General features: G+C 36.9%; 2 protein-coding genes across 4 annotated transcripts; one reads left to right on the forward strand and one right to left on the reverse strand.

Moving 5' to 3' along the window:
- Positions 1 to 724: 724 nt before the first annotated feature.
- On the reverse strand, positions 725 to 2,934 carry LOC111493729 (cyclin-D1-1-like). 2 transcript variants are annotated; one of them, XM_023143552.1, is made up of 6 exons: positions 2,387 to 2,934; positions 2,002 to 2,088; positions 1,652 to 1,750; positions 1,348 to 1,552; positions 1,118 to 1,248; positions 725 to 1,039 (listed from the first exon to the last, which is right to left on the reverse strand). In XM_023143552.1, the coding sequence occupies exons 1-6, from the start codon at positions 2,639 to 2,641 to the stop codon at positions 803 to 805; spliced, it is 1,014 nt and encodes a 337-aa protein (XP_022999320.1). In that variant the 5' UTR covers positions 2,642 to 2,934; the 3' UTR covers positions 725 to 802. The 2 variants fall into 2 exon arrangements, with proteins under 2 accessions (XP_022999320.1, XP_022999321.1); XM_023143553.1 differs by having other exon boundaries at positions 1,351 to 1,552; positions 2,387 to 2,932.
- Positions 2,935 to 4,807: 1,873 nt separating this feature from the next.
- Positions 4,808 to 10,515, forward strand: LOC111493728. 2 transcript variants are annotated; one of them, XM_023143551.1, is made up of 5 exons: positions 4,808 to 5,388; positions 7,609 to 7,816; positions 9,199 to 9,687; positions 9,777 to 9,894; positions 10,106 to 10,515. In XM_023143551.1, the coding sequence occupies exons 1-4, from the start codon at positions 4,818 to 4,820 to the stop codon at positions 9,862 to 9,864; spliced, it is 1,356 nt and encodes a 451-aa protein (XP_022999319.1). In that variant the 5' UTR covers positions 4,808 to 4,817; the 3' UTR covers positions 9,865 to 9,894; positions 10,106 to 10,515. The 2 variants fall into 2 exon arrangements, with proteins under 2 accessions (XP_022999319.1, XP_022999318.1); XM_023143550.1 differs by having other exon boundaries at positions 10,122 to 10,515.
- Positions 10,516 to 16,694: the final 6,179 nt, after the last annotated feature.

Here is a 16,694-nt window from a genome sequence, read left to right on the forward strand (position 1 = left end):
TTTAATTAATTAATTAATATGTACGGTATTTTTATTTTTAAGTAGAAGAGAACAAAAGTATCAGGTATGGATCACGTGCAACGCATCGCAGAGTTGGAAAAGTGAAATCTCCACATAATTATTTTCTCATATTTGTTTATTCAGTGACAACTGCCAACACGCATGCAATTTCTTTCTTTCTTTATTTATTTATTTATTTAAACAAAATCTAAATTATCCTACGTGTCATGACACCACCCAACCTACGAATTAACAAATTCCATACTATATATATTTAATACAACATTGAAACACCAAAATTACAAAAACAACTTAATAAAACACACACGCCTCATTCGCACGTGCCAACTCATTTCATTTTTAACTCAACATTTAAATTATATATTTCTTTTTTCTTCCCTCTCCGGTGGGGCCCGTAGTCTCTATATTCTTTCAAATCACTAATAAATGCTGCCTCTGAATTCAACCCCCCACCACTTCTATTTTTCCCTTTCTTTTTTTTTTTTTTCCTCACACAAAAATAATATCTACAACCAACAATAACCAAAACTCCTTGCTGCTTCCTTGGGAATCTGCAGATGCCACTGCCCACTTGTCCCCACCAACAAATTCCTTCCTTTATTTTTATTTTACCCAATTAAAAAAAAAAAAAAAAACATATATTTCACTTATATTATTAATTATATATAGATAATACAATCAAATTATATATATATTTTTTTTGTTTTGAAGATAAAGTTTGGACCACCACCACCACCACCACCACAAAAACCCATCAAAATCTTTTTCTTTCTTTTTAAATTTATTCCTCTGCTCTAAACTTGGAATTTTCTTTGTCATCTTCTTCTACCCACAAGCAATTATTCAACTTCCTCCTTTTATAACCTAACCTTGTTGATGACGACGATGACGATGAGTTGCTGTACCTCAACCCAGCTCGGATTCTCACTCGGAGTTGCGGTATCACTTTCGGGGGCTTTCTACGACCACTCTCTGATGTTGATGGCTGCATTAGTCGATAACACCCAACAATTTTATCCTATAAGAAACAAGAACGTTTAGGTAAATTAACATGGTATGGTTTGAAATGGTGTATTTGACAATGGAGCATGCTCACTTTACTGAGTCCATTGCACCAAGACTCTGCATGTTCAGGATTGAGAAGGGTCAAATTGGGTATTTCATTTGCCGCACAAAGTAAGGCTGCGGCAGCAATGCAGGAAGGCCAGTACTCAAGAAAGCTAGCGTCTGTGATAATAATAATTACCCTTGTTAGAGTACTCTAAATTAAATGCGCCCATTCCTAATCCCAGCTAAGCTAATAATGGGAGTTGATTGATTAATTACCACCTCGAATATTGGAGAGAATGATTTCTGTGGAGCGTGAGATGAGAAAACTGGAAAATGTTCCGGTGGGATCGACTTTGTAGGCGAAGAATCCGATGAAGCTGAAGGGGGTTACGGATCGGAGCCGCCAATCCAATGTTGCAAGTACAAGAAGCTCCATCCTACGTATTGTTCTAGGTTCAAATATATATTTTGCTCCTTCGATCTATGATCATCAATCATAATCCATTTTAATTTTCTTCCAAAATCAGGATTGGAAGGATTTCTCAGACACCACAGCGGTGAAAATGTAAACAAGAGTTACCTGGAGATCCAGGAACGAAGGAACAAGTGGTTCCTCCATTTTAGCTGCAAGTGACAAACAAGCCACTGATAGAAGCTGCAATGGCCACCCATTTGTTTCCTGGAAACAGCGTTTCAATTAAACACAGCCACAAATCAATGTCAAACAATTCGTATATGTTAAATCTGGATTGTTGATTAACGAATTACGAACAGATTTCTCAAGAATCACATTCAGACCAGTGCAGATAAAAGAAAATTACTCGTTATGATCGAAGAGATGACTACTCAGGATAATACCGAACTTTACTGAAGAACATAATCATGATGAGATTTGACACTGATTTTCAATAAAGCGAAAGTGACTTTTACCGGCAAGCGGCGAGAATAAAGGAATCGATCCAAGTAATTGACGGAAAGGTATGCAGTGAGTGGTTGAAAACCGTAATATGCTTGAACCTGGAACAACAAACAACACAAATTCATTACGATTTCAAGAAATTAAATACAGTATTTCACAACAGAGAGGGTTAATTATTGATTGTGGATTAGAGAGAATCAAAAGCCTCCATGGAATCGGAAGTGGAATCCGAATCCGAATCCCTCGATTACCTTCAAGCGTTAGGTTCTGCTCAAAGAAAATTAACCTAGATCCAAGCCTCGAACATCGCCGACGATTTTCCGAGGCGTAATAGCAGAAAAACGAATGAAATTACAAAATCCGATCAGCGAAGAGAGAATAAAACGAATCGAATACCTTGAGAATCCATGCAACAGAGTCAGCTCTTGCGGAGGAATCGAGCGATTGAGAGTGAAAGCGCGACAAGTAATCAATCCCAGGAACGAAGTGCCTCTCGTCCTCTATGAAACTGGCAATAGAATCCTCACTACTGGCAGGCGATTCAAGGTCCGAGGAGTACTCTGGCGACTCTCCGGACAAAATATCGGAGGAGTCCTCGTCACAGAGTAAATGAGAGTCAATAAAGCAGTCTTCGGAAGAAGAGATCGACATGATAGGAACTGAGTATCCTTCATCCTCTTCCAGCCACTGTCATCCTCATCGGATTCCGAAAGACCGCCGGAAACACCGCCGGAGACTTCAAGTGAACCAGAAAAAAAGGTAAAAAACCGTGGGTATGAGTAGCGAGGAAGACGATGAGATGGAGATGGATTTGGATGGGGATTGAAGAAGGGAATTGAGGTGTATATATACAAATTGTAACGGGAAAATTTACATTCCGTTGGGGACAGAACCGTAGGAGCTTGGAGACTCGAACGAAAAAGACCTCTCTTTATTCAGAGTCGTTGTCCGTAATACACTTTTTATTTTTATATATAAATAATTTAAAGGGAAAAATTAATCGTTTCTTGCAAAAATTAAAAACAAAATTTGATTCAATGGACCAGTGTTGAGCTCTGTAATGTAAGGGGCTTTGATAACCTCACCCGCAGGTATAATGGTAGGTGAAGTCTCCATAGATTCTACTGCCACCTGTACTCTACTTCATGATCTTAAACTCTACTTTCTTTGGATATATAGTATTTTTCTACATACTGTTCATCCACCATACAAGAGTATGGTTGCAAAATTTTATTTTTTTATCAAAACCACCAAAGAATAGGAGTCTACATAATATCACAGCAAAATATATAGATATCGTAACGGTGTTCGTACTCATTAATAACAACTTTATTTAAATAATAATAATAATACATATAGATGGCAGTATTTTGAAAATATTTATTTTATAATAATTTTTTTTTTTAATAATTACTGTTAACGGTAATATGTCATGATGTTTCATTTTAATTTTCAAAATTTCAAAGCAAACAAAACACCACAAGTATTAGTCTTCCAACCTCCATGTGTCAGTATTTAATTTACTTATAATGTCAACATTAATTAAATAAAATTAATTAATTGAAGATGAAAGGTCAAAAATCCAAACCTACCTCCTAAATAAATTATGGAATATTTTTCTTAATTTTCTATCTTAGGAAATAATAATAATAATAATAATAAATTAAATTAAGTTAAAATAAATTAAAAAATAATAAATCAAGGATATAATTGCTCCGAACATGCATTAAAAAGGTATAACGCATTTTTTTTCTCAACTACGATTGTAACACTCTAGTCTCAACAAAGATTAGTTTTTCAAATTTTTTCTTTTAAGTTTGAACTTCACGGATTTAATGAGCGTCTTAGAGGCAAAATATTCGAGTTGAGGTAGAACAAAATAATAATTAGAAAAACTTCAAGAGCGGTCACGACCCGATTTTGGGACTTCAAAACTTTGATCGAGACTAAAAAAGACAAAAGCCATAATAAATAAAAATAAGATAAGAAAATATGGTAAAAACTAAAATCTACAGAATGTTGGATAATATGATACTATCTTGCAAAGGAAGACGCCCAAGACACTCACTTACACTATGACACACATGTGCTAGAGGGTAGCTCACTTGAGTCATAGGGCCTAAAGGTGGTGGAAAGCTAACATAATGTCTCCTCTTATAGTACATTCAGTCATATGATCTTTTGGAGTGTCTGTTATGTATCTAATCACAAAGTTTAGAAAACTATCATCTTCACATATATGAACTTAACTCCAGAGCCGCATGTCCAAACTCATGCCGAAACTCTGACTTTTGAGGTTATGGCTCAGACCCTACTCGACTTCCTTCGAGCTTGTTTCTGACACTCTTATTATTATTGTTGCCTCTAATCTTGTGTATGCCTTAGCTTAGCTTTTCTGTACACTCTTTTTGCATATGCCATATCTTGACTTTCATGCACACTCTTCTGGGTGTGTGGGATGATACACTGTTTTCTTCGATCGTATATGACACTTGTCTCAGGCCTCATGCGCGCCAATTGTGTGTTGCCTTCTAACTAACAGACACATGGGATCCCAACCTGCTTTCTTTTGAGCATGATTGTACACAAATTACCTAATTTTCTACTAGTACCATAAAAATATTGAGAAAAAAAAATTAATATAAAAATAAGAATGTTCCCAAGAATTTTATTTTTATTTTTATATCAAACAATCAAGTGTGGTGAAATTCTTTTCGTAAGAAAAATTAAAAATTCAGAAAAAGAAAATAAATCATGGCGTTGCTGGATTCGAACCAGAGACCTTCACTGACGTATAAGATATATCTACAGAAAATTGGATAATGTGATGAACTGCCTTGCAAAACGGCCTCTATCTTCTTCTTCAGTGGAATCATCGTTTATCAGAGCAGAGATGCTCGATTCGCCGCCCCTTCACTGCCGTTTCATCACGACTTGGCCGTCCGCGCCACACAGTCGCCGTAACAACTCCCTTCTTCTCCCAACGCCTTATTACAATCTCCAACCTTGTAATCCAAATTCCACAAAATTCCGCTCACTCCATTTCAGTTTATCTCTTGTTCATGGCCCAAGACCAATGTATTTTCCTGTTTTTTCACTGAAAAAGCGTGGAAAAGGCGGCGTTTCCCTAACTAACCAGAGTGATTCCGACATTGAGTTCGACGGGGACGAGGACTTGGACGGAGATGAGATGCTTTTGCCGTTAGCGAACATGAGAGAGTGGCTTGCGGCGAGGCCTCGTGGATTTGGAGAGGGGAAGGAGTATGACACTTCGATTGAAGAGAAATTGCTACAAGAAATCGAGCAGAGTAGGAAAGCTCAGGCTGCAAATATCAATAAGCTCAAGAGTCAGCCTCCTTCCAACCCCAACTCTAGTAGAAATGTCGTAGATAAAGAAGGTCAGTCTCATTCTCCCTCAATTTTGTAACTCTTTATTCTCATGTCCTGTAGGTAATAGGCAGTGCTTTGTTTCGAGATACTAATCCGTGTGTGTGTAACCAATACCTCCACGAGCGAAAACTATATCATTTGGCTGCTAGATTAGTTTGCTTCCTCTAATCTCTATATAATTTTAGGTTTCTCTCCTACATCGAACGATATAAAATTACCAACTACATTGTTTCAGCTTCTTTGAATAATTTTGCCTCCAAGATTGACTAATGAAGAATTTGATGCCAGTGAATAGGTGTCACAAAGGATTATAGTGTGCTTATCCTTCTCATTAATGGGATATGCCTTCTATTATTGGACAAGAGAATTGGTGACAAAACTCAGCTCAGGAGAGTGATAAAGATGTGACATTGGTGAATTTCATAATCAGTTATGGGTGGACAACTTCATATTAGACAGGAGTCTTTTCCCAAAAGGTGGGAGACTTACCCTTATTCAGTTGGTTCTGAGTGACAATCTGCTCTTTATTTTCCCGCTTATTTTAGTTGTCCTCTTCGAAGAATCTTTCAGTTTTGTCGATATTTTCCATATTGAAGTCTCAACCTTCTCCTTCCTCGGATTTATGTCGTCGGTTGACCAATAGGGATATTTTTGGTTTAAGTCTGATAGGTGAGATATTCGCCTTTGCATTCCTTGTCCTTCGAAAGTCTTTTCTTGTAGCTCTATCTTCCATTGCTTGTCCCATCTTTCCCCTACTAGCAGTTTTGATTTTTCCTCGATTTGAAAGGTGAAGATTTCCAAGAAGGTTATGTTAGTTGTGTGGCAGGTTGTACACATAAGAGTTAACACCTTAGATAGGCTCTCAGCTAGAGGTGCTCTTTTGGTTGTGTCGAGCTGCATTGTCATATTCATTGTAGGAAGGCAGCTGAGGACCTTGACCATATTCTTTAGAGTTGTGATTTTTCTTGGGCCGTTTGGCATGGTATCTTTGAGCTGTTTCACTACATATTCTATACATATTCTCTACATATTCTCTAGTTCTTAGTCACCCATAAAAAAGCATACAGTTGTCCCAATCTTATCAATAAAAAGCCAGCCTACAAGCATTGAAAAATATTAAGGCACCATGATGGGGCTGGCAGGGTATTCTTGGTGTGGTAGTTGGATGACAGTCTGCCCTTTACAGGTCGAAGTTTCTCTAGCTAGCCAAAATGCTTTGAGCTATGTGCATTGCACTTTTCTCCAATTGAGATACAATTATCCCCAAAAAGTTGTTTTGCTCTATTAGTGAATGTGCAGAAGCCAATTTCTTGCATAATATTTGCCACGATGCCTATCCTTGACTTCTTGCATTCTGTCATATATGGTTTATGAAAGTTAAGCTAAGCTAAAATGAGGGATCAATCATGGTCACTTTAGTTGTTATGTCACATCAGCTTCCTTATTCCAGCCGATCGATTTTTCTTAAGTTGCGGGTCCACTTTAACCTTGTTAAACCAAGGAACTGTTTTTAGTTCTTTGAAAATCTTGGGGTTGATCAATTCAATGTATAGCTTAGAAGGGCTTTCTACCACCTCTTGCCAGAATGATTTGGTCTGGGCTGGGTAGAACACGTTTTTTCGCATTGGCATAAAAAATTATGCATTGATAAGTCTTTATCCAAGCGTAGATGGTCCGTGTGTCACTCCAATTTGCTGCTGTAGATCAAGATGTATCATCAAAGAAACCAATAAATAGTAATGTAAAATCTCCAAGAGCTATCTAATTTCAGTTAGAATCATGTTTTGAACGTAACTTATTCTCATTAATGCACAAAATCAACCATTGTAGCTCTACCAAAATTCACATATCAAAAAAGAAAAGAAAAACAGTTCTATTGTCGTTTTCATTGGAGGCCCGTATCGAGTAGAATATGCTGAGCCTCCAAGTTTTAGGTGCAATTTTATGAAATTGAAAGTTTAGGGTAAATTGGTATGCATTGAAAAGTTCATGTGTCAAAATTGAATTTTCCAAAAAATAAATTTGCCACAAGTCATAGTATTAGAGTCTTATTATTACCCTGATATAATTGTGAAAAAGTGAATATCGTCTGATCACGTCCTGTCTGATTTTTAGCCAGACTGTTGCACGAAATCTACTCAGGACTTGTATAATGGCTAATTATGAATGAACTTTTGTCATTCTAATTCTTAAATTGATCTAACCTCGAGTATCATGCATTTCTTCAGCTCCAGAAATTGCTAATACTGGAGTTCGTGTACGCGTTATCAACCTTCCTAAAAAAAGGAACATTCACAGAGATCTGATGTTGGCTTTCAAAGGGTTTCCTGGAATAGTCAATATAACTCCTGCAGTCATTGGAAACAAAAAGACTAGGGATCCAATCTGCAAGGGTTTTGCATTTGTTGATTGCAAGTCTGAAGGAGACGCCATCAGGTATGTTTTTGGATAATAAGAAACTATAGAACCAATGAAAATTTCTCTTATCTTTTTCATATGCAAGTTAGCTTCAAAATACCAAACTTATTTAGTCAAGAAAGGTAGCACTGCCGCAATAAAATTTGTGAAGACATTCTTATTGCCAAAACTCTTGAATGGTTTTTGCCTGGTTCTTCTTTCACTATTAAAGGGTTCTTCTAAAGGGAATTGCTAATGGTAGCTTCTAAAGGCACCTTTACTAACCTATGTGAAGCGATCTCTCTTTGCCTTCCAGATTTTCTTATTTCACCACCTTTTCAGTAAGAATGGTGGTAGAGTTTAGATTGTTTGATCTCTACCTGTATCTAAAAAATTTACAGTCTTTTCTTGTATTGTTCAGAGTTGGAACAAACTCCTTTGATTTTCGGTTTCATTGGGCTCTGAGAGACTAAGAAGTCAATTTGATAAGGAATCAACCCAAGGGAAAGTTGATACCAAATGATAAGGAATCACTACAATGGAAAGTAAGATTTTGATTACCTTGTTGATTGAATATCTCAAGGTAAGAGCACTTGTTTGAGATTCGAATCACTCCACAATCAAGATTGATCATGTCAAGCTTGAATGATTCTGAAAATGCAACCTAAACTACATAGAAGTGCAAAGAAATTTTGCTATTGGCTAAAGGAAAGCAAAAACGCTCATTTTACTACATTTTCCAAGTTTCTCTACAAAGATAACATAAATGACTTTATGTAGCCTCAAAATGAAAACTCTTAACCTTTCCTGAGTTATTTCAAGAGTTGTAACTTTCATATTTTATGACGGTAAGTAGCCACTATGTAAATTTTATCTTAAAGTAAATAAAAGCCTTAAAATACATTAAAGAAACACGATAACTCTAAATTAACATTCCCCCAAAATTTGTCTATCTAAGAATAAATGAAGTTTGATTCTTCTTTAATGTGACATGAATTGCAACATCTTGTGATAATTTAACCAACATTTTCTTCACATCTTTCTTAAAATTTATATTTCATGATTTGCCTTGATTCATATCACAGTTTCTTTTGTCTTTACTTCAACCATTGGTTCCTTCACCTAGGTATGGAGACCTACGTTTGTGTGCCTCTTTGTACTTCGTTCTTTTATCTTCTTCATAAAAGTTAGTTTTCCTAAAATAAAAATGTGATGCCTATTTACAATTGTGCATTCTGAGATCATCAGGTGCGAGATATATAAATTTGTACATTCTGAGACCATCACAGCTTTACATGTCTTGGCATTTATGTTTATGAACTTGAATAGTTTCTAGGTTTCATATAAACATGGCACAACATTTTATGCATCTATATTCCTTAACAAATTGGTAAGAAGTATGTTATTCATTGGTTCTTCAGTTTCTTGCAATCATTTTCTGGACAATATCTTACGTTTGGAAGGGTTCAGAAGCAAATAAAATGTGAAATAATGAATCAACAAACTTCCAATTTGGCTCGTGAAATTTCGGTGGTTAGTACCAATCATTCTCGACTAAGTATTCTTGAAGAAAAAGCAGAGCAGGTTGCTGACATGGACATGGATTTAGCCGGTGAAGTCGAAAGAACAAGGGTGGAGGATATTGAAGACAATTTAGCATATGTCAGTGAATTACACTCAGATGATGACGATAATGGTGTCGAATCAAGAACAGAGTCCAAAATTCTTCCACCATCGGAAAAGGAACTAGATAAAATCCATGAACTAGAAGAAATTCCTCCTCAAGGAAGAGAGGAAGTTCATAGAGAAGCTCCACCTATCTATATGAAAACTAGGGTTTCAAAGAAGAAACAACCTAAGGAAAAAGGAGAGAATAAATCATCGCTAGTTATTCCAGGATCTGCGAAAAGGTCTTGCTGCATCAAGTGATTGTTTATAATATGGTTTTACATATTATGCTTTGAAAAACTAACTTAATGTGCTTTCTATGTTAGCGCAGGCTAAGGATAAAGGAGAAGGCTGTCTTAACTGACGTGTACTCGAGATATGGAAAAAAATCAGCCTTGGCTTCAAAAGAAGGGAACTAAATGAAGTGGATACTCTCTGAAATTAATAACGTAAGAACTTTAACCAAAAACTCATGTTAGATAAGATTACAAAGCATAAACTTCATTTCCTGGGTGATTTATACAAATCCAATTTGTTCAGCTAGAGGTCCTTTCTATGGATTTATGATACTTATATTTTGGTCTTAGTATAACTCATCCCCTCTTCCGAATTCCTGGTTCATTGACTGCAATATCTAAAAATTCATAATTCTTTGTTCAATTTGGTTATTCTGCAGCAAATACACTGATAAAAGACGCGACAACAGCGATGTCTCTTTCCTCCATCTAGTGTATTGGTATGTCATGTCAAATTCCTGAAAAGAATGAGATTTATCATGTTGAAGTAGTTGGAATCACATATCTTTCAGGAAAGGTTTTAGTTTAGAAAGAAATTTGTAGTTTATGACAGTTGAGAGTTTTTGAAGTTCGTTGGTTGAGTTGTGTTGGGTGAATTTGGTCTGTAAAATTGTGCAATCCTCGAACGGAATACCAATCCATCTAATATTTATATTTGATTGGTTTGAGTTCGTTGCATTGCTGCGAAGCCAATAACTATATGTAGTAGTTGCTTGCCTGCAGAATCATTATGACTGTAAATCAATGAGTAACTTGTTTCTGCCTTGTATTAAATTATGTTAGCATTGCTGTAAATTAGTAAGCTCGGTTAGATCTTTTGGTTATAAGCTATTGTAAGTTTTTGTGTTATGTAAGTTGGCAGAGTAGTTCCTTTTTGTTATTTCCCACGGCTCATCTATTGAAGTGAGCTTCCTTTAGCTTTGTAAATCATCAAGAATCCTTAGAGAATACTCTGCCATTACGTTGTTATATGATATCAGAGCCTACGTGACATATGCCTACAGATCACAGACTTGTTGGGTTCGTCGATGGAATCTATATCGTTCCAGATCGATTGGGTTGCTCGAGATCCTGCAATTCTGTGTTTATGATTAACCCCACCCTTTTGTTCCAGGTACCTTCTTTGCTTGGCTACCACCTCTTCCTAAAGAATTAAGAGACTGGCTTGCTAATATTAGTGCTGTAGGTGATGATGAGGAAATGTTGATATCTGTTCTCAATGACTTTCCCCCTGGTTTTTATGCTTTTCACAGTTCTATTTGAATTCGTACAGGTCCTATATCCTTCAAGTTATGCAATGCTGAATGGATAATCTCTTGAGCATCAACAAGTCCACCGAGACCTTCATATGAGCTACTTCCTATTTCTCCAAGGATTCCAGTTAAAATAACTCCTGTTGCGGCTTGTAATGGCCATGTTGTTCACATTTTTTTCTTAATCAGTTTAGCCTCTCCTTGCCACAATGAGGAACCTATAGCAGTTGGCAGGGAGAAAAGCAAATTAAAAGTAACACCTAAATTGAAGGGAACACAAAAAAAACCATCCACTAATTTTGGGCCTTCAAGCTCTCACGGCCACGGTAAGAATGGTAGTTTATTAGTTTGGGTAAGCTCAAGGCCAAAAGTTAAATAGAGTATTTTTATTATTAACCAAACCTAAAGTTTTAATCCAATTTATTGTCCAAATTATGCAAGTTTTAAATTGTTACAAATCACGATTGAGTTGATTTGAATAGCATAATTAAGAATGGATAAAGAGTGGATTAAACTTGCTTCGTTATATTTTAGTACCAAAACTTTTCCTTGGGTTTATTTATCATTTGATATTAGAACTTTTTCTTGGATTAGATTCTTTATCATTTGGTCTCAGAGTTTTTCCTTCATTCTTGTAAGTAGTCATTCAAACTTTAGACAAGTAATATAACTTTAGACAAGTAATATTTGTAGGGATATAGCTAAGACGTTCAAACATGTCAACATTTCTTGTGTTAGGTGGTTAGAATAATCATGTTTAGAACTATTGAAGGGTAATTTTAGATAAGAATGCTTTATATGTATGATATAAAAAATTATTGTAGGCCCCTAAAATAAAATTTCGATACTGGTTTGAAGCAAACTATGACATTTACTCATCCAGGCCACTTCCTCTATTGAAGCAAAGTAAAAACCTTCTCTTGGCCTTCTTGCAGCTTCATTCTTTTGTTGCCTTCGTCCAATTGATGCTCACCTCTTGAGCTGATGCTTATCTTGATCCTCATGTGAAGTCATCCACCTTAGGCAGGAGGGGATGACTCAAGGAATTCATTTGGGCTCACTTCTCAGATCATTCTCTCGGGGTGAGCAACCCATTCTTACGGGCTCTCATCCACTCAATACGGGTGAGCAACCCATTCTTACGGGCTCTTATCCACTCAATACTGACTACCTCTCTTGTAGCAATGTCTTCCCCCAATAAGAACTTGCATTGTGTACATTCGGCACTTGGCTGGCGCATGTTGTATTTGACTCCCGACTTCTTTGCTTGCTACCATTACCATTATTCCTCTTATGTGAATGACTCTTTGGAAGACATCGACCATGTACCTTTTGTTTCATCTTTTTTACCTATTAACCGAACCCCAAGCCCTTGGCAAATGAGCTTGGTTCTTGCTTTGATGGGTACGCATTTCCCCTAGTTAATGCTTCTTGATCGACACTCTTGAGCTTGGGGGAGTCTTGGCTTTGGCCCAATACTGTCACTGATGTTTTGCCAACACAATTGCGCTGTTGACACCGACACTCTTGACGCACTTATGATGCCTTTAGTTCGACCCTCAAGCTCATTTCTCTGATTGTCTTATCCGACTAGACAAACAAAGTGTGGCTCTGATACCAATTGTCACGGTCCTACTTTTTCAATGGTGCGGCGTCATTATCTTAACATGCTCACGACCAGCTTAAAGGAGAATCAAGCCCCATATATATTTTTGCCTCGACTTTGTGGCTTTATTGGACCTTAGACGAGGTTTGTCTTCTGTAATCGAACATCGCTTGTGTAGAATCCAAACATGTTCAATCGTCTGCAACACAACCGACTTGCCTCTACACTAGACCTAGCCATCGACTCGACGTTGCCTCTAATCGGGCCAAGGTCTCTCAATGCAACATTGTTGAGGATTATTGGAAGTGAGTCCCACATTGGTTAATGTAGTGAGGAATACTACCTCCATTGGTATGAACCGCAATTTTTGAGTGATCAAATAGAGAGAGTATAAGTGAAGACAAAGTTTTAACGAAGATCCCTCACTTCGATGGTCACTATGATTATTGGAGTGAGCTAATGGAAAATTTGCTCAGAGCAAAAGGTCTATGAAGTGTGGTAGATATTGGTTTCTCAGAACCAGAGGAAGGAACAATGTTGACTGAGGCACAAAAGGGCCACCTTGATGATGCTAGACTCAAAGATCACCAAGTAAAGCATTACCTCTTCTAGGCAATTGATCGTACTATCTTTGAACAAATCTTGGATTGTCGCACAGCCAAGATTGTTGGGACTCAATGAAGTGAAAATTTGGTGGAAACCAAAAAGTGAAGAAATCTCTTCGTAATGCATTAAGGAGAGAATTTGAGATCCTAGCGATGAAGAACGATGAAAGTATCACAAATTAATTTGCAAGAGTGATGATAATCTCCAACAAGATGAGAAGCAATAGAGAAGATATGCCAGACAAGAAAATTGTAGAAAAAATTATGCGTACCCTAACTGAAAAATTTACTTATGTTGTAGTATCAATTGAGGAATCCAAAGATACTGATAACATGTCCATTGATGAATTACAAAGTTCATTAGTGGTGTATGAACAAAAGTTTCGAAGATCCAGCATTAATGGAGAGGAGCAAGTTCTAAAAGTCGAAGGACAAACAAAAATAAGTAATAGAGGAAGAGAAACTTATAGGGGCAGAGGACGCGGAAGAGGAAGATCAACTTTCAGAGTTGGAAGAAGACGATGAAATGCTGTTAATGACTCATATGGAAAGACATGAAGCAGAAAGGAGTGATGCTTGGTTCTTAGATTTCGGTTGTTCAAACCATATGTGTGCAAGTGAAGGTATGTTTTCAAGCTTAGACAAGACATTTTCCCACATTGTCAAACTTGGAAATAATACAAGTATGAAAGTTATGGGAAAGGGTGTAGTGAAATTAACTTTGCATGGGGTTCATTGCACTATTAGTAATGTGAATTGGGTACCTGAACTAAAAAATAATCTCTTGAGCGTTGGACAACTACAAGAAAAAGGAGTAGCAGTGCCGTTTAAAGATGGTGTATGTAGCATTTATCATCCACAAAAAGGAAAAATAGCAGAGTCAATTATGAATGCAAATCGGCCGTTTATTTTGGGTACTGACCCATCTACCACAACAAATGAAGAAAGATGCCTCCAAGTTTCAAATACGGATCAGTCAACACTTTGGCACCATCGATTTGGTCATCTCAGCTACAAAGGCTTGTGCACCTTGAAACACAAAAACATGGTGAAAGGCCTGCCGCAAATTGGGGCTCCAAATACCACTTGTGAGGCATGTATGAAAGGCAAACAACATCGGACTCCATTTCCAAAAATGGGTAAATGGAGAGCAATGGAAAAATTAGACCGGGGGAAAACATTGAAATTGATAAGAACACAGTCGAAGGAGGAGGAATCATAGAGGAAATGACGAACCGGTTGCTGAAACAATTGAACCTAATACTGAAAATGAAGAAGGGAAAATCACGAAAAAAATGACTGAATCGGTTGCTGAAACAATTGAATTAGTTGCTAAAAACAATTTTCCAGTAACTGCCAGATTTGACAATAAGGGAGAGGAGAAATCTACATCCACCTGGTTTAGTCGAAAAGAATCATACTTCATTAAGGAAGGATTCAAAAGCAGTTCCAGCGAGCAAACACTCTTCATCAAGAGGAAGGGAGGTAAAATTCTTATTGTAAGTATTTATGTTGATGATCTTTTATTTACTAGAGACAATGAAGAATTATTGGAGGAGTTTAAACGTTCCATAAAAAAAGAGTTTGATATGACTGACTTAGGTCAGATGAGATTTTTTATTGGAATAGAGGTAATACAAAGATTAGATGATATTTTTATATGTGAAAGAAAGTATGCTGCTGAAGTTTTAAGTTGATTTGGGATAGAGAATTACAATTCTATTTGTAATTTCATTGTTCGAGGACAAAAAATTGGCAAAGATGAAAATGGTGCAAAAGTAGATGTAACTTTGTATAAACAAATAGTGGGAAGTCTGATGTATCTCACAGCTATTCGTTTTGATCTCATGTTCGTTGTAAGTTTGCTTAGTCGTCTTATGACATGTCCAACACAACAACATTTTGCTGTAGCTAAAAGAGTTTTAAGGTACTTGAAAGGTACGATAGATTATGGTGTATTTTATGGAAAGGGACGAGTTAGTGATTTAAATGGATTTACTGATAGTGACTATGCTAGAGATATGGAAGATAACAAGAGTACTTCAGGCTATGTGTTTATGATGAGTGATGGAGCAGTAGCTTGGTTTTCTCGCAAGCAGCCTATAGTCACCTTATCAACCACAGAAGCTGAGTTTGTTGCTGCTATCAAGTTGTTTGGATGAGGAGGATACTCAAAGATATTGGCCACTCTCAAATAGAAGGAATAAAGTTAATGTGTGATAATACTTCAACTATTAAGCTATACAAAAATCAAGTTCTACATAGATGTTCCAAACACATAAGAGTAAATTTCACTTTCTTAGAGATCTTACAAAAGAAGGAACTGTCCGTTTATTATTTTGTGGTAACCGAAATCAACTTGTTGATTTGTTGACAGAGCCTCTAAAATTAGGAGCATTTTGGAAATTGCATGAAGAATTTGGTGTGCAAAGTTTTTATGACTTCGAACTAATTCTTGAAATAGAAGAATAAGTTGAGAAGAAGTTGAAAAGACGGATGGTGGGAAGAATTTGAATTTGATTAACTAAAAATAGTTAGAGTATTTGTAGGTATTTAGTTTAAATATTTTATAAGATATGTTTAGAAGATTTGTTTAGAAGATTTCTTTAAAAGATTTGATTCCCTTCCTCAGATTTGTTTATAGGTTCATTATTCAATAATATCATCGCTTTAACGTCAATTGTTTATGTTTCTGGGTTAGTCATGTCAAAACCTAACAATTGGTATTAGAGTCATGTCCTAAATTTAACCATGTTGATAGAATTTTCAAATATCGAACAAAGAGTTGTGAGCCTCGAAGGTGTAGTTGAAAGTGACTAAAGTGTCGAACAAGTGGTGTATTTTGTTCGAGGGCTCCAGAGAAAGGAGTCGAGCCTCGATTAAGGGGAGGCCATTCGAGAGCTTCATAAGCCTCCAGGAGGCTTATAGTGTACTTCGTTTGATGGGAGGATTGTTGACGATTATTGGGAGTGAGTCCCACATTGGTTAATTTAGTGGAAGATCATGGGTTTATAAGAGATAAATACTATCTCTATTGTACGAGGCCTTTTGGAGAAGCCCAAAGCAAAAACATGAGAGCTTTTGATAAAAGTGGACAATATCATACCATTGTAGAGATCCGTGATTTCTAACAAACATCGCATCTCATCTTGTCATTTTGGTTCCCAATTGACATAGCTGATATGTCTTGATGTCATCCCAAGTCTCGAGGTGTCTCGGCCATCACAACTCACTTACTCATGCCATCGAGAACGGGTCCTCGTATCGCTCATCTCATCGAGACATCCTGAACATTCACCCATGCTCATGCCATCGAGAACGGGTCCTCGTATCGCTCATCTCATCGAGACATCCTGAACATCCACCCATCCGGGTTCTATCGAGGCATCGGTCCTTCTGTGCCCATGCCATGTCATTTATAGATACTGTACCAGATAGCGGGTGTATAATGCAACCTTCGACACTCAAGCTGAGGTACAATATCGGCAC

Source organism: Cucurbita maxima, unplaced genomic scaffold (assembly GCF_002738345.1).
Source record: "Cucurbita maxima cultivar Rimu unplaced genomic scaffold, Cmax_1.0 Cma_Scf00019, whole genome shotgun sequence".
Taxonomy (NCBI): Eukaryota; Viridiplantae; Streptophyta; class Magnoliopsida; order Cucurbitales; family Cucurbitaceae; genus Cucurbita; species Cucurbita maxima.